Below are 22,955 nucleotides of genomic sequence, written 5' to 3' on the forward strand. Positions count from 1 at the left end.
TTTTCAGTGAGCTCTCCTGAGTTTGCTGATAGAAAGTTTTTTGTTAGGTTTTTTTATTTTCAGGGAGCTCTGCTGGCAACAGACTCCCTGCATCGTGGGACTGAGGGGAGAGAAGCAGCCCTACTCTCTGAAGCTAGGTCCTGCTTCTTAGGCTACTGGACACCATTAGCTCCAGAGGGATCGGTACGCAGGATCTCACCCTCGCCGTCCGTCCCAGAGCCGCGCCGCCGTCCCCCTCGCAGAGCCGGAAGACTGAAGCCGGGTGAGTATGAGAAGCAAGAAGACTTCGTGATCTTCACTGGAGGTAACGCACAGCACTGCAGCTGTGCGCCATTGCTTCACACACCTACACATACTCCGGTCACTGTTAGGGTGCAGGGCGCAGGGGGGGGGGGGGGGGCGCCCTGGGCAGCATTTGGGACCTCATTCTGGCAAATGAACATATATACAGCTGGGCACTGTATATATGTAGGAGCCCCCGCCAAAGAAATAAAATTTAAGTGGGACAGAAGCCTGACGCCGTGGGGGCGGGGCTTCTCCCTCAGCACTCACCAGCGCCATTTTTTCTCCACAGCACGCTGAGAGGAAGCTCCCCAGGCTCTCCCCTGCTGATACACGGTAGAAGAGGGTTGAAAAGAGAGGGGGGGCACATAATTAGGCACAAAAAAGTATATTAACAGCAGCTACTGGGTTAACATTAAGTTACTATGTTATTCCTGGGTTATATAGCGCTGGGGTGTGTGCTGGCATACTCTCTCTCTGTCTCTCCAAAGGGCCTGGTGGGGGAACGGTCTTCAGAAAGGACATTCCCTGTGTGTGTGGTGTGTCGGTACGCTTGTGTCGACATGTCTGATGTGGAAGGCTATGTGGGAGAGGAGCGGGAGCAAATGAATGTGGTGTCTCCGCCGACACCTGATTGGATGGATATGTGGAAGGTTTTAAATGATAATGTAAATTCCTTGCATAAAAGATTATACAAGGCTGATGCATTGGGACAGGCAGGGTCGCGACCCGTGCCTGATCCTATGTCGCAGGGACCGTCGGGGTCTCATAAGCACCCACTATCCCAAATTGTTGACACAGATACCGACATGGATTCTGACTCCAGTGTCGATTACGATGATGCAAAGTTACACCCAAAGTTGGCTAAATCACTCCGATATATGATTATAGCAATTAAGGAGGTTTTGCACATCACAGAGGAAACCCCTGTCCCTGACACAAGGGTTTATATGTATAAGGGAAAGAAACCTGAGGTAACTTTTCCCCTCTCACACGAACTGAATGAGTTATGTGAAAAAGCTTGGGAATCTCCAGATAAAAAACTGCAGATTTCCAAACGGATTCTTATGGCGTATCCTTTCCCGCCAATGGACAGGTTACGAGGGGAATCCTCCTCTAGGGTGGACAAAGCTTTAACACGCTTCTCCAAAAAGGTAGCCCTGCCGTCCCAGGATACGGCTACCCTCAAGGATGCTGCTGATCGCAAACAGGAGGGTACCCTGAAGTCCATTTATACACATTCAGGTACCTTGCTCAGACTGGCAATTGCGTCGGCCTGGGTCTGTAGTGCAGTAGCGGCATGGACTGATACCTTATCAGAGGAGTTTGATACCCTAGATAGGGATACTGTTTTATTGACCCTGGGGCATATTAAAGACGCTGTCCTTTATATGAGAGATGCTCAAAGAGACATTAGTCTGCTGGGTTCTAGAATAAACGCTATGTCGATTTCTGCCAGAAGGGTCCTGTGGACTCTGCAATGGACAGGTGATGCCGACTCAAAACGACATATGGAGGTTTTACTTTACAGGGGTGAGGTATTGTTCGGTGAAGGTCTCTCGGACCTGGTCTCCACAGCTACTGCTGGAAAGTCAAATTTTTTGCCTTATGTTCCCTCACAGCCCAAGAGAGCACCGCATTATCAAATGCAGTCCTTTCGTTCACAAAGAAACAAGAAAGTCCGAGGTGCGTCCTTTCTTGCCAGAGGGAGGGGCAGAGGAAAGAAGCTGCACAATACAGCTAGTTCCCAAGAACAGAAGTCCTCCCCGGCCTCTGCAAAAACCACCGCATGACGCTGGGGCTCCACTGGCGGAGTCGGGGCCAGTGGGGGCGCGTCTTCGGAATTTCAGCCACATGTGGGTTCACTCCCAGGTGGATCCCCGGGCAATAGAAATTGTGTCTCAGGGTTACAAGCTGGAATTCGAAGAGGTGCCTCCTCGCCGGTTTTTCAAATCGGCCCTACCGTCTTCCCCCCCTAGAGAGGGAGATAGTGTTAAATGCAATACAAAAATTGTATCTTCAGCAGGTGGTGGTCAAGGTTCCCCTCCTTCAACAGGGAAGGGGTTATTATTCGACCATGTTTGTGGTTCCGAAACTGGACGGTTCGGTCAGACCCATATTGAATTTAAAATCTCTGAACCTATACTTGAAGAGGTTCAAGTTCAAGATGGAATCGCTAAGAGCGGTCATCACCAGCCTGGAAGGGGGAGATTTTAGGGTGTCACTGGACATAAAGGATGCGTACCTTCATGTCCCCATTTATCCACCTCATCAGGCGTACCTAAGATTTGCGGTACAGGACTGTCCTTACTAATTTCAGACGTTGCCGTTTGGTCTCTCAACGGCTCCGAGGATTTTCACCAAGGTAATGGCGGAAATGATGGTGCTCCTGCGCAAGCAGGGTGTCACAATTATCCCTTACTTGGACGATCTCCTCATAAAAGCGAGATCAAGAGAGCAGTTGCTGAACAGCGTATCTCTTTCACTGAAAGTGTTACAACAACACGGCTGGATTCTCAATATACCAAAGTCGCAGTTTGTTCCTACGACTCGTCTGCCTTTCTTGGGCATGATTCTGGACACGACCCAGAAAAGGGTTTATCTTCCGATAGAAAAAGCCCAGGAACTTATGACTCTGGTCAGGAACCTTTTGAAATCAAGACAGGTGTCCGTGCATCATTGCACTCGAGTCCTGGGAAAGATGGTGGCCTCATACGAGGCCATTCCCTTTGGCAGGTTCCATGCAAGGACTTTCCAATGGGATCTGTTGGACAAGTGGTCCGGATCACATCTACAGATGCGTCAGTTGATCACCCTGTCCCCCAGGGCCAGGGTGTCGCTCCTGTGGTGGCTGCAGAGTGCTCACCTTCTCGAGGGCCGCAGATTCGGCATTCAGGATTGGATCCTGGTGACCACGGACGCAAGCCTCCGAGGATGGGGAGCAGTCACACAGGGAAGAAATTTCCAGGGTCTTTGGTCAAGTCAAGAGACTTGTCTGCACATCAACATCCTGGAACTAAGGGCCATATACAACGCCCTACGTCAAGCGGAGGCCTTACTTCGTGACCAACCAGTTCTGATCCAGTCAGACAACATCACCGCAGTGGCTCATGTAAACCGCCAAGGCGGCACAAGGAGCAGAGCGGCAATGGCGGAAGCTACCAGGATTCTTCGCTGGGCGGAAAATCATGTAAGCGCACTGTCAGCAGTGTTCATTCTGGGAGTGGACAACTGGGAAGCAGACTTCCTCAGCAGACACGACCTACACCCGGGAGAGTGGGGACTTCATCCAGAAGTCTTCGCACAGATTGTGAGTCGGTGGGAACTGCCACAGATAGACATGATGGCGTCCTGCCTCAACAAAAAGCTACAGAGGTATTGCGCCAGGTCCAGAGACCCTCAGGCAGTAGCGGTAGACGCCCTCGTGACACCGTGGGTGTTTCGGTCCGTCTATGTATTTCCTCCTCTTCCGCTCATACCCAAGGTGTTGAGAATAGTAAGAAGAAAAGGAGTGAGAACAATCCTCGTTGTTCCAGATTGGCCACGACTGAACTGGTATCCAGATCTGCAGGAAATGCTCACGGAAGATCCGTGGCCTCTTCCTCTAAGGCAGGACCTGTTGCAACAGGGACCCTGTCTGTTCCAAGACTTACCACGGCTGCGTTTGACGGCATGGCGGTTGAACGCCGGATCCTAGCGGAAAAAGGTATTCCGGTTGAGGTTATCCCTACGCTGATAAAGGCTAGGAAGGAAGTAACAGCAAAACATTATCACTGTATATGGCGAAGATATGTTTCTTGGTGTGAGGCCAGGAATGCTCCTACGGAAGAATTCCATCTGGGCCGTTTCCTTCACTTCCTACAAACTGGAGTGGATTTGGGCCTTAAATTAGGCTCCATTAAGGTCCAGATTTCGGCCCTATCCATTTTCTTTCAAAAAGAATTGGCTTCTCTCCCAGAAGTTCAGACTTTTGTTAAGGGAGTACTGCATATTCAGCCTCCGTTTGTGCCTCCGGTGGTGCCTTGGGACCTTAATGTGGTCTTGGACTTCCTAAAGTCACACTGGTTTGAACCACTGAAAACGGTGGAGTTGAAATATCTCACTTGGAAGGTGGTCATTTTATTAGCCCTGGCTTCGGCTAGGCAAGTGTCGGAATTAGTGGCTTTATCACATAAAAGCCCCTATCTGGTTTTCCATATGGATAGAGCGGAATTGCGGACACGTTCTCAGTTCCTGCCAAAAGTGGTTTCATCCTTTCATATGAACCAACCTATTGTGGTGCCTGTGGCTACACGGGACTTAGAGGATTCCGAGTCCCTTGATGTGGTCAGGGCTTTGAAAATTTATGTAGCCAGGACGGCTAGAGTCCGAAAAACAGAAGCACTGTTTGTTCTGTATGCAGCCAACAAGCTTGGCGGCCCTGCTTCAAAGCAGACTCTTGCTCGCTGGATCTGTATCACGATTCAGCAGGCGCATTCTACGGCAGGATTGCCGTTACCTAAATCGATCAAGGCCCATTCCACTAGGAAAGTGGGATCTTCTTGGGCGGCTGCCCGAGGGGTCTTGGCACTACAGCTGTGTCAAGCTGCTACTTGGTCGGGTACAAACACCTTTGCAAAATTCTATAAGTTTGATACCCTGGCTGAGGAGGACCTTGTGTTTGCTCAATCGGTGCTGCAGAGTCATCCGCACTCTCCCGCCCGTTTGGGAGCTTTGGTATAATCCCCATGGTCCTTACGGAGTCCCCAGCATCCTCTAGGACATTAGAGAAAATAAGATTTTACTTACCGGTAAATCTATTTCTCGTAGTCCGTAGAGTATGCTGGGCGCCCGTCCCAAGTGCGGACTTCTTCTGCAATACTTGTATATAGTTATTGCTTCAATAAGGGTTACGTTATTGTTGCATCGGGCGTGAACTGATGCTATGTTATTGTCATACTGTTTACTGGATTGTTATCACAAGTTATACAGTGTGATTGGTGTGGCTGGTATGAATCTTGCCCTTGGATTAACAAAAATCCTTTCCTTGTACTGTCCATCTCCTCTGGGCACAGTTCTCTAACTGAGGTCTGGAGGAGGGGCAGAGAGGAAGGAGCCAGTGCACATCAGTAACTAAATTCTTTTTTAAAGTGCCCATGTCTCCTGCGGAGCCAGTCTCTCCCCATGGTCCTTACGGAGTCCCCAGCATCCTCTACGGACTACGAGAAATAGATTTACCGGTAAGTAAAATCTTATTTTTTGATAATGGCTATATTAGGATGGGCTTACTCTTCCACTATCTGTGTGGAAGGTAGTTTGCAGAACCATTTGGGTTAACTGTGGTCTTTATAAACCACTTTTGTGTTCTTTGCTTACTGGACAGTCATCAACTGCTCACCAGTTGTAGGAGACATACATGGTGCATTAGCTGACGTTTTTATGCAGTTGCTTTTCCATATTCACAATGCAATAAGATGCAGTTAGCTGTATGAGCAGATTCTTTTCTCTACAACATGCTAAGCTAAAAATTTGTCTCTGGGACATTTGTATTCTACATTCATAACATTATGTATGACATAGGTGCACTGGTATACGGATTAATGCTCAGAAAGCCTGCTGCTTTCTCAGGTCTCGTAGATAATCCTGCAAAACCAGAATGCATCCACAGTACATCCAATACAACTACAGACAAGCCCTTTTTAAATAGTAAATGTGTGTAAAATTTTACTTCTGTTTTACAGCTTTCATAATCTAAAAAGTGTGTAGCTAAATTCTAGCATTTGTTTCTAGCTGCTGAGATTTGCTTTATATACTGTACTTATCTGATATTATGAAGTTATTATTGTCCAGTTTAAGAGTTTTACTTTAATGTTAGTGAGGGGACAGGGTATATGTGAAAATCAGATGAATACAATTATTTCGTTTATGGCCATTTTTTTTTTTACATCACTGCATGTTACCAAGATAAAGTTTCTTTGATAGACTTCTGTAAAGCAATTTTACATTGGATAATTATTAGAATGCTTTTTTTTTTTGTTTATCGAATATGATAAATTGCTTATTATGTCAATACATTTTGCATCTGATAGACGGTTTACTGATCCTTTTTTTTTTTTTCTTTTTCCTCTTTCTCTCTGTCTTTTTTGCCCTGAAGCTCTTGCAATGGCTACTCAATTAGTTAGCCAAGCTAGCAGCAGCAGCTTATTCTGCAACAGTGGTTCATTTGGCATTGGCGATGTGTATGGGCTACATGACCTTTCTAAGACGGAGATGGCAGCTCCTCGATTGATCATGCTAGCAAATGTTGCGCTGACTGGAGAAGTTAGAGATGGTTGTGCTGATTATGCCTTAGAGGAGGACAGACAAATGGCTGAATTGACAACAGTTTATGAAAACAGCTTTTCGGATAGTGATGGAGAAAGAATGGAAATGGAAGAGTCCAGCCTGGAGAATGAGTCGCCCATTTTTGAAACCATGGAAGTAGAACCCTCTGAAGTGCAAGGAGAGAAGTTGTGTGACCATCAAGCAGCTTCCCATGAAACTAGCTCTGAAGAGGAACCAGAAAAAAATGTGGAGACGAAGTCTGCTACTGAAGACAAAAACAAGTGTATTAAAAGCAAGCCTTTTAGGTGCAGACCGTGCCAGTATAAGGCAGAATCTGAAGAAGAGTTTGTTCATCATATAAAGGATCATAGTGCCAAGAAATTCATTGACCACGACACAAACAAAAATGTTCAAGATTCTGGTTCTTGTGCCTCTGAAGAAGTGGATTTTTCCAAAGGACCAATCCGATGTGACAGATGTGGTTATAACACCAACCGATTTGATCACTATTTGGCACATTTGAAGCACCATAACAAAACTACTGACAATGAGAGAGTTTACAAGTGCACCATATGTACTTATACCACAGTCAGCGAATATCACTGGAAGAAACATCTTCGTAATCACTTTCCAAGGATTGTTTATACATGCTCTCAATGTTCTTACTTTTCGGATCGTAAAAACAACTATATTCAACATATTAGAACACATACAGGTAATATTTAAAAATTACATTGTTTTTCTGTCAGCCACTAGGGGATACTGGCACTAAGTCAAGACGCTGGGGTATCGATGGTGGCTTACAGGGAGCTGGCGCTTTAAATAATGTGAAAGTGAAACTGTCTCCCCCTCTATCCCCAATCATCCCTCAGTTAAAAATTTGTGCTGAGGGATTATGATGTAAACATACTAAACAGTGGTTTTGTTTTATAGTTCCTGATACTCCTACTTATCTTGCATGCCAAATCTGTGACGCACCAGCTTAAAACATGTTTTCACATAAGTTTATTGCACCACAATTGTAAAGTAGCCTGTTGGCCATGAATTTAGCGCAATACGTCCCCTATAAACCAGCACCCAGTAATCGTCCATGCAGGACATCATATGTGTAAATGACCCCACAACCTACAACTTATATTTGGGGCCCTTAAAGAAACAGCAGATTATTGACTTAAAAATACTGTAAGGCTCATGCATCAATAAAATATGAACAAGCTAATGCTGGCCATATTCGGTGATATGGGGCAGCTGTCCCAATATTGCACATACTGTACATTTTGATCTAGCTACCAGATCCCACAAATATCTCAATTAATCTGATCTCTTGAGAAGGCCTTATGTCATCCATTTTGTGCTGACAAATTGGAGATTGTTTCTATCACTAGGTACTCAGACCTAAAGACCATCCAAAGAACTTTGTATAACTAATATTGTCAGTGTTGGGATACAGTTGTCTACTATAAGAGCGGGGAGCTTCCTGTTTTCTAGTAAGATTCCCTTACATTTCCTTGAACCCCCAAATAATATGGCAGAATTGTGTAGAAGGCTGTTAGTGTCACAAAGTATTAAAGGTTGTTAAATGATGTCAAATGGCTAATATTGTGCAACTTTTAAAAATAGCCAGCAAATGTATTAAAGGAAAAAAGTGTTCTAGAGTATTTTTGGGTGCATTCAAGTAACTCAGTAGAGATAGAAAGATATGTATTCGTGTAAATACAATTCTCTAAAATGTTGGGGGAAAACAACCGTTTCAAATCTCATCTGCAAGTTCAAAAACACCTTTCTCATCAATACAACACCTCAGTATACATGTTCCACAACATTTAACCCATTTTTCTGCTTTTCGGTAAAAAAAATCACCTGAAAAATGATCTAATTATTCGTTGGCAGCAGTGACCTAAGGAGTACTATACTGTGGCCCAACATTTTTGCCTTAAAATAAGTATTTTTTTCCCCCTACTTTCCACCTAGTCTGGACCCGAGAACTAAAATCTATTGAGACCCGTATTAACTTGATTCTGATTTGTAATCTAATATGGAAAAAGTCAGAGCTGCATTTTTTTTAAAACTTTGTTAAGCAATTTTCAGCCAACGTGCAGCATATTGATTTAGCCACACCGTTTATTCAATCACAGGACTTAAACCCAAGTGGCAATGCATGGTAAAAAAACAATACATGATCTTAAATTGCTTAATAGGCTTTCACACAGCATCCAATAATATAAAGCATCACAGAATAACATCACAGAACAGTATTTAATTGAAAATATATATTATGACTTGCCACACTGTATTGTTTGAGCATAAATTATTCCAACACCATGGACAGCGCATATTGTATACTCAGTGCATAGTACTGGAAACAGTTATGCGCTGTTTGGATGCAAAGGTCCACCAGCATTAGTTCTGCCCTCTGACTATTAGGGGGGAATTCAATTGTTTAATCTAAAGTGACGGGAGATCGCTGGGCGATATTCAATTGTCCCCTGTTATCGCGCCTATATCAGTCGGGTTTAGCTGCGTAAAGCGGCAAAACCCAACTAAACAAATGGGTTTGACACGAAAAGTCCCACTTGGGTACCTAAACGGGTCATTTTTGTTGTGCGTTTCAGCTCGCCAGCCCCTGGGGGTAGTGAGCTGAAATTCAGTTCTCACGCCCATTGGCAGCAACATTTGAATAGCTGCCAGCGGGTTCGGGGACCCGCGATTACATTTGAATATCTCCCTTAAATTTTAACTTCAAAATTCTTGCTTAATTGTGCCTGGTAGAAGGGAATGTATATGTTAGACAGTTGTTGTTGCTACCTCTGTTTATAAGCCATACAAAAAACACATTTTCTCTATCGTCCTAGTGGATGCTGGGGTTCCTGAAAGGACCAGGGGGATAGCGGCTCCGCAGGAGACAGGGCACAAAAAGTAAAGCTTTAGGATCAGGTGGTGTGCACTGGCTCCTCCCCCTATGACCCTCCTCCAAGCCTCAGTTAGATTTTTGTGCCCGGCCGAGAAGGGTGCAATCTAGGTGGCTCTCCTAAAGAGCTGCTTAGAAAAGTTTAGCTTAGGTTTTTTATTTTACAGTGAGTCCTGCTGGCAACAGGATCACTGCAACGAGGGACTTAGGGGAGAAGAAGTGAACTCACCTGCGTGCAGGATGGATTGGCTTCTTGGCTACTGGACATTAGCTCCAGAGGGACGATCACAGGTACAGCCTGGATGGTCACCGGAGCCTCGCCGCCGGCCCCCTTGCAGATGCTGAAACGAGAAGAGGTCCAGAATCGGCGGCAGAAGACTCCTCAGTCTTCTTAAGGTAGCGCACAGCACTGCAGCTGTGCGCCATTTTCCTCTCAGCACACTTCACACGGCAGTCACTGAGGGTGCAGGGCGCTGGGAGGGGGGCGCCCTGGGAGGCAAATGAAAACCTTTTTTGGCTAAAAATACCTCACATATAGCCTCCGGGGGCTATATGGAGATATTTAACCCCTGCCAGAATCCGTTAAGAGCGGGAGACGAGGCCGCCGAAAAAGGGGCGGGGCCTATCTCCTCAGCACACAGCGCCATTTTCCCTCACAGAAAGGCTGGAGGGAAGGCTCCCAGGCTCTCCCCTGCACTGCACTACAGAAACAGGGTTAAAACAGAGAGGGGGGGCACTAATTTGGCGTTAGAAATATATAAAAGATGCTATAAGGGAAAACACTTATTAAGGTTGTCCCTATATAATTATAGCGTTTTTGGTGTGTGCTGGCAAACTCTCCCTCTGTCTCTCCAAAGGGCTAGTGGGTCCTGTCCTCTATCAGAGCATTCCCTGTGTGTGTGCTGTGTGTCGGTACGTGTGTGTCGACATGTATGAGGACGATGTTGGTGAGGAGGCGGAGCAATTGCCTGTAATGGTGATGTCACTCTCTAGGGAGTCGACACCGGAATGGATGGCTTATTTAGGGAATTACGTGATAATGTCAACACGCTGCAAGGTCGGTTGACGACATGAGACGGCCGACAAACAATTAGTACCGGTCCAGACGTCTCAGAAACACCGTCAGGGGTTTTAAAACGCCCGTTTACTTTAGTCGGTCGACACAGACACGGACACTGAATCCAGTGTCGACGGTGAATAAACAAACGTATTCCTTATTAGGGCCACACGTTAAGGGCAATGAAGGAGGTGTTACATATTTCTGATACTACAAGTACCACAAAAGAGGGTATTATGTGGGATGTGAAAAAACTACCGTAGTTTTTCCTGAATCAGATAAATTAAATGAAGTGTGTGATGATGCGTGGGTTCCCCCCGATAGAAAATATGGGCGGTATACCCTTTCCCGCCAGAAGTTAGGGCGCGTTGGGAAACACCCCTTAGGGTGGATAAGGCGCTCACACGCTTATCAGAACAAGTGGCGGTACCGTCTATAGATAGGGCCGTCCTCAAGGAGCCAGCTGACAGGAGGCTGGAAAAATATCATAAAAAGTATATACACACATACTGGTGTTATACTGCGACCAGCGATCGCCTCAGCCTGGATGTGCAGAGCTGGGGTGGCTTGGTCGGATTCCCTGACTAAAAATATTGATACCCTTGACAGGGACAGTATTTTATTGACTATAGAGCATTTAAAGGATGTATTTCTATATATGCGAGATGCACAGAGGGATATTTGCACTCTGGCATCAAGAGTAAGTGCGATGTCCATATCTGCCAGAAGATGTTTATGGACACGACAGTGGTCAGGTGATGCAGATTCCAAACGGCACAAAGGTGTATTGCCGTATAAAGGAAGAGGAGTTATTTGGGGTCGGTCCATCGGACCTGGTGGCCAGGGCAACTGCTGGAAAATCCACCGTTTTTACCCTAAGTCACATCTCTGCAGAAAAAGACACCGTCTTTTCAGCTTCAGTCCTTTCGTCCCTATAAGAGGCATATCTGCCCAGGGATAGAGGAAAGGGAAGAAGACTGCAGCAGGCAGCCCATTCCCAGGAACAGAAGCGTTCCACCGCTTCTGACAAGCTCTCAGCATGACGCTGAGACCGTACAGGACCCCTGGATCCTACAAGTAGTATTCCAGGGGTACAGTTTGGAATGTCGAGACGTTTCCCCTGCGCAGGCTCCTGAAGTCTGCTTTACCAAGGTCTCCCTCCGACAAGGAGGCAGTATGGAAAAAAATTCACGAGCTGTATTCCCAGCAGGTGATAATTAAATTACCCCTCCTACAACAAGAAAAGGGGTATTATTCCACACTATATTGTGGTACTGAAGCCAGAAGGCTAGGTGAGACCTATTCTAAATCTAAAAAAATTTTGAACACTTACAAAGGTTCAAATCAAGATGGAGTCACTCAGAGCAGTGATAACGAACCGGGAAGAAGGGGACTATCTGGTGTCCCGAGACATCAGGGATGCTTACCTCCATGTCCCAAATTTGCCCTTATCACTAAGGGTACCTCAGGTTCGTGGTACAGAACTGTCACTATCAGTTTCTGACGCTGCCGTTTGGATTGTCTACGGCACCCCGGGTCTTTACCAAGGTAATGGCCGAAATGATGGTTCTTCTTCGAAGAAAAGGCGTCTTAATTATCCCTTACTTGGACGATCTCCTGATAAGGGCAAAGTCCAGGAAACAGTTGGAGGTCGGAGTAGCACTATCTCGGATACTGTTACAACAGCAGGGGTGGATTCTAAATATTCCAAAATCGCAGCTGATCCCGACAACAAGTCTCCTGTGCTTAGGGATGATTCTGGACACAGTCCAGAAAAAGGTGTTTCTCCCGGAAGAGAAAGCCAGGGAGTTATCCGAGCTAGTCAGGAACCTCCTAAAATCAGTGCATCATTGCACAAGGGCCATGGTAAAAAAAAAATGGTGACTTCCTTCGAAGCAATTCCAGTCGGCAGATTTCATGCAAGAACTTTTCAGTGGGATCTGCTGGACAAATGGTCCGGATCGCATCTTCAGATGCATCAGCGGATAACCCTATATCCAAGGACAAGGGTGTCTCTCCTGTGGTGGTTACAGAGTGCTCATCTTCTAGAGGGCCGCAGATTCGGCATTCAGTTTTGGATGTTGGTGACCACGGAGGCCAGCCCGAGAGGCTGGGGAGCAGTCACACAAGGAAAAAATTTCCAGGGAGTGTGATCAAGTCTGGAGATTTTTCTCCACATAAATATAGCTAAGGGTAAATTTATAATGCTCTAAGCTTAGCAAGACCTCTGCTTCAAGGTCAGCCGGTATTGATCCAGTGGGATAAAACATCACGGCAGTCGCCCACGTAAATAGACAGGGCGGCACAAGAAGCAGGAGGGCAGTGGCAAAAACTGCAAGGACTTTTCGCTGGGCGGAAAATCATGTGATAGCACTGTCAGCAGTGTTTCATTCCGGGAATGGAAACTGGGAAGCAGACTTCCTCAGTAGGCACGACCTCCACCCGGCAGAGTGGGAACTTCATGGGGAAGTTTTCCACATAATTGTAAACCGTTGGGAATTACCAATGGTGGACATGATGGCGTCCCGTCTGAACAAAAAACGGGACAGGTATTGCGCCAGGTTAAGAGACCCTCAGGCAATAGCTGTGGACGTTCTGGTAACACCGTGGGTGTACCAGTCGGTGTATGTGTTCCATCCTCTGCTTTTCATACCTAAGGTACTGAGAATTATAAGACGTAGAGGAGTAAGAACTATACTCATGGCTCCGGATTGGCCAAGAAGGACTTGGTACCCGGAACTTCAAGAGATGCTCACAGAGGACTTATGGTCTCTGCCGCTAAGAAGGGACTTGTTTCAGCAAGTACCATGTCTGTTCCAAGACTTACCGCAGCTGCGTTTGACGGCATGGCGGTGGAACGCCGGATCCTAAGGGAAAAGGCATTCAGGAAGAGGTCATTCCTACCCTGGTCAAAGCCAGAAAGGAGGTGACCGCACAACATTATCACCACATGTGGCGAAAATATGTTGCGTGGTGTGAGGCCAGGAAGGCCCCACGAAGAAATTTCAACTCGGTCGATTCCTGCATTTCTTGCAAACAGGAGTGTCTATGGGCCTCAAATTGGGGTCCATTAAGGTTCAAATTTCGGCCCTGTCGATTTTTCTTCCAGAAAGAATTGGCTTCAGTTCCTGAAGTCCTGAAGTTTGTCAAGGGAGTATTGCATATACAACCCCCTTTTGTGCCTCCAGTGGCACTGTGGGATCTCAACGTAGTTCTGGGATTCCTCAAAACACATTGGTTTAAAACCAGTCAAATCTGTGGATTTGAAGCATCTCACATGAAAAGTGACCATGCTCTTGGCCCTGGCCTGGACCAGGCGAGTGTCAAATTGGTGGTTTTTTCTCAAAAAAGCCATATCTGTTTGTCCATTCGGACAGGGCAGAGCTGCGGACTCGTCCCCAGTTCTCTCCCTAAGGTGGTGTCAGTGTTTCACCTGAACCAGCTTATTGTGGTGCCTTGCACCTACTAGGGACTTGGAGGACTCCAAGTTGCTAGATGTTGTCAGGGCCCTGAAAATATGTTTCCAGGACGGCTGGAGTCAGGAAAACTGACTTGCTGTTATCCTGTATGCACCCAAAAAACTGGGTGCTCTTGCTTCTAAGCAGACTATTGCTAGTTGGATGTGTAATACAATTCAGCTTGCACATTCTGTGGCAGGCCTGCCACAGCCAAAATATGTAAATGCCCATTCCACAAGGAAGGTGGGCTCATCTTGGGCGGCTGCCCGAGGGGTCTCGGCTTTACAACTTTGCCGAGCGGCTATTTAGTCAGGGGCAAACACGTTTGTAAAATCCTACAAATTTGATACCCTGGCTAAGGAGGACCTGGAGTTCTCTCATTCGGTGCTGCAGAGTCATCCGCACTCTCCCGCCCGTTTGGGAGCTTTGGTATTATCCCCATGGTCCTTTCAGGAACCCCAGCATCCACTAGGACGATAGAGAAAATAAGAATTTACTTACCGATAATTCTATTTCTCGGAGTCCGTAGTGGATGCTGGGCGCCCATCCCAAGTGCGGATTATCTGCATTACTTGTACATAGTTACAAAAATCGGGTTATTATTGTTGTGAGCCATCTTTTCAGAGGCTCCGCTGTTATCATACTGTTAACTGGGTTCAGATCACAGGTTGTACAGTGTGATTGGTGTGGCTGGTATGAGTCTTACCCGGGATTCATAAATCCTTCCTTATTGTGTACGCTCGTCCGGGCACAGTACCTAACTGAGGCTTGGAGGAGGGTCATAGGGGGAGGAGCCAGTGCACACCACCTGATCCTAAAGCTTTACTTTTTGTGCCCTGTCTCCTGCGGAGCCGCTATCCCCCTGGTCCTTTCAGGAACCCCAGCATCCACTACGGACTCCGAGAAATAGAATTATCGGTAAGTAAATTCTTATTTTCTCTAATGTCCTAGTGGATGCTGGGGACTCCGTAAGGACCATGGGGATAGACGGGCTCCGCAGGAGACATGGGCACTTTAAGAAAGAATTTAGGTTCTGGTGTGCACTGGCTCCTCCCTCTATGCCTCTCCTCCAGTTTGATACTGTGCCCAGACGTGCTGGGTGCTTTTCAGTGAGCACTCCTGAGTTTGCTGAGAGAAAGTATTTTGTTAGGTTTTTTATTTTCAGGGAGCTCTGCTGGCAACAGACTCCCTGCATCGTGGGACTGAGGGGAGAGAAGCAGCCTTACTCTCTGAAGCTAGGTCCTGCTTCTTAGGCTACTGGACACCATTAGCTCCAGAGGGATCGTATGCAGGATCTCACCCTCGCCGTCCGATCCCAGAGCCGCGCCGCCGCCCCCCTCGCAGAGCCGGAAGACAGAAGCCAGGTGAGTATGAGAAGCAAAGAAGACTTCACAGGTGGCCGTTCTTCACTGAGGTAACGCACAGCACTGCAGCTGTGCGCCATTGCTCCCACACACCTCACATACTCCGGTCACTGTAAGGGTGCAGGGCGCAGGGGGGGTCGCCCTGGGCAGCATTTGGGTCCTCCTTTTGGCAAAAGTTAAACATATATATATATATATAGCTGGGCACTGTATATATGTATGAGCCCCCACCAAAAATTGCATATTTAAGCGGGACAGAAGCCCGCCGCCGAGGGGGCGGAGCTTGTTCCTCAGCACTCACCAGCGCCATTTTTTCTCCACAGCTCCGCTGGGAGAAAGCTCCCCAGGCTCTCCCCTGCAGATACACGGTAGAAGAGGGTAAAAAGAGAGGGGGGGCACATAATTAGGCGCAAAAAATATATAAACAGCAGCTACTGGGTTAACATTAAGTTACTGTGTTATTCCTGGGTTTATAGCGCTGGGGTGTGTGCTGGCATACTCTCTCTCTGTCTCTCCTAAGGGCCTTGTGGGGGAACTGTCTTCAAAAAGGGCATTCCCTGTGTGTGTGGTGTGTCGGTACACTTGTGTCGACATGTCTGATGAGGAAGGCTATGTGGAAGCAGAGCGGGAGCAAATGAATGTGGTGTCTCCGCCGACGGCGCCGACACCTGATTGGATGGATATGTGGAAGGTTTTAAATGATAATGTTAATTCCTTGCATAAAAGGTTAGAAAAAGCTGAAGCCTCAGGACAGTCAGGGTCCCAACCCGTGCCTGATCCTATGTCGCAGAGGCCGTCAGGGTCTCAGAAGCACCCACTATCCCAAATTGTTGACACAGATACCGACATGGATTCTGACTCCAGTGTCGATTACGATGATGCAAAGTTACAGCCAAAATTGGCTAAATCCATCCGTTATATGATTATAGCAATTAAGGATGTGTTGCACATCACAGAGGAAATCCCAGTCCCTGACAAGAGGGTACATATGTATGGGGAAAAGAAGCCGGAGGTAACCTTTCCCCCCTCACACGAGCTAAATGAGTTATGTGAAAAGGCTTGGGAATCTCCAGATAAAAAACTGCAGATTTCCAAAAGGATTCTTATGGCGTATCCTTTCCCGCCAACGGACAGGTTACGCTGGGAATACTCCCCTAAGGTGGACAAAGCTTTAACACGCTTATCCAAGAAGGTAGCCCTGCCGTCACAGGATACGGCTACCCTCAAAGATGCTGCGGATCGCAAACAGGAGGTTACCCTGAAGTCCATTTATACACATTCAGGTACCTTACTGAGGCCGGTGATCGCGTCGGCCTGGGTGTGTAGTGCTGTAGCAGCATGAACGGATACCGTGTCTGAGGAAATTGATACCTTAGACAAGGATACTATATTGTTGACCTTGGGGCATATTAAAGACGCTGTCCTATATATGAGAGATGCTCAAAGAGACATTAGTCTACTGGGTTCTAGAATAAATGCTATGTCAATTTCTGCCAGAAGGGTCCTGTGGACTCTGCAATGGACAGGTGATGCCGTCTCAAAAAGGCATATGGAGGTTTTACCTTACAAGGGTGAGGAATTGTTTGGGGAGGGTCTCTCGGTCCTGGTCTCCACAGCTACTGCTGGAAAGTCAAATTTTTTGCCATATGTTTCCTCACAGCCTAAGAGAGCACCGTATTATCAAATGCAGTCCTTTCGATCACAGAAAAACAAGAAAGTCCGAGGTGCGTCCTTTCTTGCCAGAGGCAGGGGCAGAGGAAAGAAGCTGCACAACACAGCTAGTTCCCAGGAACAGAAGTCCTCCCCGGCCTCTACAAAATCCACCGCATGACGCTGGGGCTCCACAGGCGGAGCTAGGCCCGGTGGCCCCCACGTCTTCGAAATTTCAGCCAGAAGTGGGTTCACTCCCAGTTGGATCCCTGGGCAATAGGTATTGTGTCTCAGGGATACAAGCTGGAATTCGAGGAGATGCCCCCTCACCGATACCTCAAATCGGCCCTGCCAGCTTCCCCCCACGAGAGGGAAATAGTGGGTTTTTTTTTTTGGTTTTTTTTTAAACATTTTATTGAAGAAATGCACAACATACAAAAAATATATGCATAAGTAGATCTGCAACAGCAAGTGAATTAAAGCAAACATGAAGTATATCAGGTAAACAGATAAAAATGAATATTGAGGTGGTCACACGTCCCGCACATCGCACAAAAACACATATCAAATCAAAAGGCAACAACCCAATCAATTTTAAGCAGTGTCAATGAGAGCTCAAAACGGAGGACAGTTCGAGGAGAGCATCTCCAAGTTGTACCAGGAGGTAAGTAATACACCTTTCCGCATTATATCTCTTTGGGCCCGAGGCAAAGTTTTTATATAAGGCAACCAGGTTTTAAAAAATTTGTCTGCCCTCGCCTCCTTATTAATGGACATTTCCAACCAATCCATATTGAATAAATGAGTGATTCTAGGCAGTAATAACGTAAGGGTCAAAGTGTCTGAGGATATCCACTGTGAGAGGATGGTCTTCCTCCCTGCGGCAGCAATTTTTGCTATTAAGTTTGCGGTGTCCCATGGGCGGCCTCCCACTAGAAGTCGGATATATATCCCAAAGGGCCCATTCAGGAGAAAGGGCGAAAGATATACCCAGGGTGTTTTGAATATAATTCTGTACAAGCGACCAAAACTTGGCCACCTCAGGGCAGCTCCATAAACAATGATAGAGATCTGCATCAGGAGCTTGACACTTAAAACAGGCAGAAGTCGATGATATACCCATGAGACAGCGCAACTTAGGTGTAATATAAGATCTATGTAAGATCTGATACGTCATTTCTGCATAAGATGTTGAAATCAAAAGTTTGTTAAGCCGTACAAAGGCATCAAGTATAGATTTGAAAGGTAAAGATGGAAAATCATTTGTCCACTTAGCCATACCCGTAGACAGAGTATCAACATTCACGGATCGTTTGATATGTACATAAATAACAGATGTGGAGCAACCCCTCCCTGGGCAGCAACGTAGCGCACCATCCAGCACATTCGCCTTGTCAGATATAGACAATTTAGACACCACCTTTGTAGCATAACTACGTATCTGAAAATAAATAAAAAGGGGGATATATAAATTAGGGAATTTTTCCACCAAACAATCGTGGGAGAGCACTTTAAGGGAGGTTGGATCTATAATCTGGTGAATTAAGCGCAAACCTCCAAAATACCAGTCCCTAAGCACAGTAGATGTAGTAGTGTAAGGGATTTGAAAGTCCTTGTGTGATAGTGGAAGAAATAGTGTGGTATAGGTCGAGATGCCCATCCGGGAGCGAGATCGTCTCCATGCCATACAAGTACTAATTAATAATAGGTTACAGGCCACATGTGGAGGATATGTAGTGGGTTTCATATGTATTAAACTAGGGAGGAGAATGTCTGGACAAAATGCTTGTTCCAAATCAGTATTTGCAAAATCAGAGGATCCTTGTAACCAATCAACTGCTATTCTGTATTGCGCTGCTAAAACATAACTGCGTATACACGGTAAGTTAATACCCCCATAGTTTTGACTTTGGCTTAACTTAAAAAGTGAAATTCTAGGCTTTTTCCCCGCCCATATGAATTTACTCATGGCCGTAGACAGTAACCGAATGTCTGAATCCTTAAGCATCAAAGGGAGCATTTGTATAGGATAAAGCAATCTGGGGAACGAGATCATTTTAATTAAATGGCATCTGCCAATGTATGAAAGCGGGAGGTGTTTCCAAGATTGAAAATCTGCCATAATGCGAGAGATTACTGTTGGGAAATTAACCCTATATAGGTCAGACGGAAGCACCGGGATATTAAGTCCCAAATATTTCAAAGAGGAGTGTGCCCATTTAAAAGGAAATCGGCCATCCCACCCCTCCACAGCTTTTGAATGTAATGCCAAGGCCTCTGTTTTAGATTCATTTACCTGGAACCCTGAAATGGACTCAAAGGTATGAAGAAGTCTTAAAAAACTGGGAAAGGCCTCTTGAGGGTTAGCAAAATATAATAACAAGTCGTCAGCATAGGCCGAAACCTTAAGCTCATGAGAACCAATTTTTATGCCTAGCCAGTCAGTATTTTTGTAGAATTGCCTAATAAGGGGATCTAGGGCTAAGTCGAAAAGTAGGGGAGATAAGGGGCAACCCTGCCGAGTGCCCCTGTGGAGTGAGAAACTATCAGTGTTCAAGCCGTTTACCGTGAGAAACGCGGTCGGGCTAGAGTATAACATGCGAAAAAGTCGGACAAAAGAGGAACCAAAATTTTGTAGGTGAAAAAGCCTAAGTAGATGGTTCCAGGAAACTCGATCAAAGGCTTTATCGGCGTCACAGCTGACCAATAAAGAACTTCCCCCAGTTACTCTCGTGGATTGTGTGAGAGCAGCGACCACTTGTCTAATATTATGTACAGAGGACCTGCCTTTCACAAAACCAGATTGGGAATGGTGAAGCAACTTTGGAAGCAGTAACTGTAGTCGCTGTGCCAGCAAGGTAGTGAATAGTTTTAAATCTTGGTTTAGTAAAGATATGGGGCGATAGGACTGTATTAAAGTGGGATCCTTCCCAGGTTTGGGTATCAGGATAATGCGGGCTTGAGTAAAGGAGGGAGGTGGGGCTTGGCCAGAAAGAATTGAATTAAAAAGGACAACTAAATGAGGGACGATATGTGGAGCCAATATTTTATAATATTCTGCGGATAGGCCATCGGGGCCTGGAGCCTTACCGTTAGTTAGGCGTTTTATCACAGATAAAATTTCTAAGTCATTGGTGGGGGCAGTAAGAGATTCTTGTTCCTCATCTGTCAAAACAGGTGAACCTGCCAATCTGAGGAAGGACATACCTAAAGAAGGGTGATCCGGTGGAGCAGCATACAAGGGAAATAGTGTTAACTGCAATTCACAAATTGTATCTTCAACAGGTGGTGGTCAAGGTTCCCCTCCTTCAACAAGGAAGGGGTTATTATTCGACCATGTTTGTAGTCCCGAAACCGGACGGTTCGGTCAGACCCATATTGAATTTAAAATCCCTGAACATATACCTGAAAAGGTTCAAGTTCAAGATGGAATCGCTGAGAGCGGTCATCGCAAGCCTGGAAGGGGGGGATTTTATGGTGTCTCTGGACATAAAGGATGTATACCTTCATGTCCCCATTTATCCACCTCATCAGGTGTACCTCAGATTTGTGGTACAGGATTGTCATTACCAATTTCAGACGTTGCCGTTTGGTCTCTCCACGGCACCGAGAATATTTACCAAGGTAATGGCGGAAATGATGGTACTCCTGCGGAAGCAAGGGGTCACAATTATCCCATACTTGGACGATCTCCTCATAAAAGCGAGATCAAGAGAGCAGTTGCTGATCAGCGTAGCACTTTCTCTGGAAGGGTTATGGCAACACGGCTGGATTCTAAATATTCCAAAGTCGCAGTTGGTTCCTACGACTCGTCTGCCTTTCCTGGGCATGATTCTAGACACAGACCAGAAAAGGGTTTATCTCCCGATGGAGAAAGCTCAGGAACTCATGACACTGATCAGGAACCCATTAAAACCAAAACAGGTGTCAGTGCATCACTGCACTCGTGTCCTGGGAAAGATGGTGGCATCATACGAGGCCATTCCCTCCGGCAGGTTCCATGCGAGGACTTTTCAATGGGACTTACTGGACAAATGGTCCGGATCACATCTTCAGATGCATCGGTTAATCACCCTATCCCCCAGGGCCAGGGTGTCACTCCTGTGGTGGCTGCAGAGTGCTCACCTTCTCGAGGGCCGCAGATTCGGCATTCAGGACTGGGTCCTGGTGACCACGGACGCAAGCCTCCGAGGTTGGGGTGCAGTCACACAGGGAAGAAGGTCTGTGGTCAAGTCAAGAGACTTGCCTTCACATCAACATCCTGGAACTAAGGGCCATATACAACGCCCTACGTCAAGCGGAGACCCTGCTTCGCGACCAACCGGTTCTGATTCAGTCAGACAACATCACCGCAGTGGCTCATGTAAACCGCCAAGGCGGCACAAGGAGCAGAGTGGCGATGGCGGAAGCCACCAGAATTCTTCGCTGGGCGGAGAATCACGTAAGCGCACTTTCAGCAGTGTTCATCCCGGGAGTGGACAACTGGGAAGCAGACTTCCTCAGCAGACACGACCTCCACCCGGGAGAGTGGGGACTTCATCAGGAAGTCTTCGCACAGATTACAAGTCGGTGGGAACTGCCACAGGTGGACATGATGGCATCCCGCCTCAACAAAAAGCTACAGAGGTATTGCGCCAGGTCAAGAGACCCTCAGGCGATAGCTGTAGACGCCCTGGTGACACCGTGGGTGTTCCAGTCGGTCTATGTATTTCCTCCTCTTCCTCTCATACCCAAGGTGCTGAGGATAATAAGAAAAAGAGGAGTGAGAACAATCCTCATTGTTCCAAATTGGCCACGAATTACTTGGTATCCAGATCTGCAAGAAATGCTCACAGAGGACCGGTGGCCTCTTCCTCTAAGACAGGACTTGTTGCAACAGGGGCCCTGTCTGTTCCAAGAATTACCGCGGTTGCGTTTGACGGCATGGCAGTTGAACGCCGGATCCTAGCAGAGAAAGGCATTCCGGATGAGGTCATTCCTACGCTGATAAAGGCTAGGAAGGACGTGACAGCTCAACATTATCACCGTATATGGCGAAAATATGTTGCTTGGTGTGAGGCCAGGAATGCTCCTACGGAGGAATTCCAGCTGGGCCGTTTCCTTCACTTCCTACAGTCCGGAGTGAATTTGGGCCTAAAATTGGGTTCCATTAAGGTCCAGATTTCGGCCCTATCCATTTTCTTTCAAAAGGAGTTGGCTTCTCTACCTGAAGTTCAGACGTTTGTAAAGGGAGTGCTGCATATTCAGCCCCCTTTTGTGCCTCCAGTGGCACCTTGGGATCTTAACGTGGTGTTGAGTTTCCTGAAATCCCACTGGTTTGAACCACTCAAAACGGTGGAGTTGAAATATCTCACGTGGAAGGTGGTCATGCTGTTAGCCTTGGCTTCGGCTAGGTGTGTGTCAGAGTTGGCGGCTTTGTCACATAAAAGCCCCTATCTAGTTTTCCATGCGGATAGAGCAGAATTGCGGACCCGTCCACAATTTCTGCCGAAAGTGGTTTTATCCTTTCATATAAACCAACCTATTGTGGTGCCTGTGGCTACTACTGACTTGGAGGATTCCGAGTTACTTGATGTGGTCAGGGCTTTGAAGGTTTATGTAGCCAGAACGGCTAGGGTCAGGAAAACAGAGTCTTTGTTTATCCTGTATGCTTCCAACAAGCTTGGTGCTCCTGCTTCAAAGCAAGCTATTGCTCGCTGGATCTGTAACACGATTCAGCAGGCTCATTCTGCGGCTGGATTGCCGCTGCCAAAATCAGTTAAGGCCCATTCCACTAGGAAGGTGGGCTCTTCTTGGGCGGCTGCCCGAGGTGTCTCTGCATTACAGCTTTGCCGAGCAGCTACTTGGTCAGATTCAAACACTTTTGCAAAGTTCTACAAGTTTGATACCCTGGCTGAGGAGGACCTTGTGTTTGCTCAATCGGTGCTGCAGAG

At 46.7% G+C, this 22,955-nt stretch overlaps 1 protein-coding gene across 2 annotated transcripts in view; it reads left to right on the top strand.

Annotated features, from left to right (window-relative positions):
* REST (RE1 silencing transcription factor) overlaps nt 1-22,955 on the top strand; it is a 110,006-nt gene that overhangs the window by 35,605 nt on the left and 51,446 nt on the right. For both annotated transcript variants that reach the window (XM_063915302.1, XM_063915292.1), the window contains exon 2: nt 6,416-7,300. In XM_063915302.1, coding sequence (XP_063771372.1) covers nt 6,424-7,300 — 877 coding nt within the window. In that variant the 5' untranslated portion in view covers nt 6,416-6,423. The remainder of the gene's footprint in view (nt 1-6,415; nt 7,301-22,955) is intronic.

Source organism: Pseudophryne corroboree, chromosome 1 (genome assembly GCF_028390025.1).
Source record: "Pseudophryne corroboree isolate aPseCor3 chromosome 1, aPseCor3.hap2, whole genome shotgun sequence".
Classification (NCBI taxonomy): Eukaryota; Metazoa; Chordata; class Amphibia; order Anura; family Myobatrachidae; genus Pseudophryne; species Pseudophryne corroboree.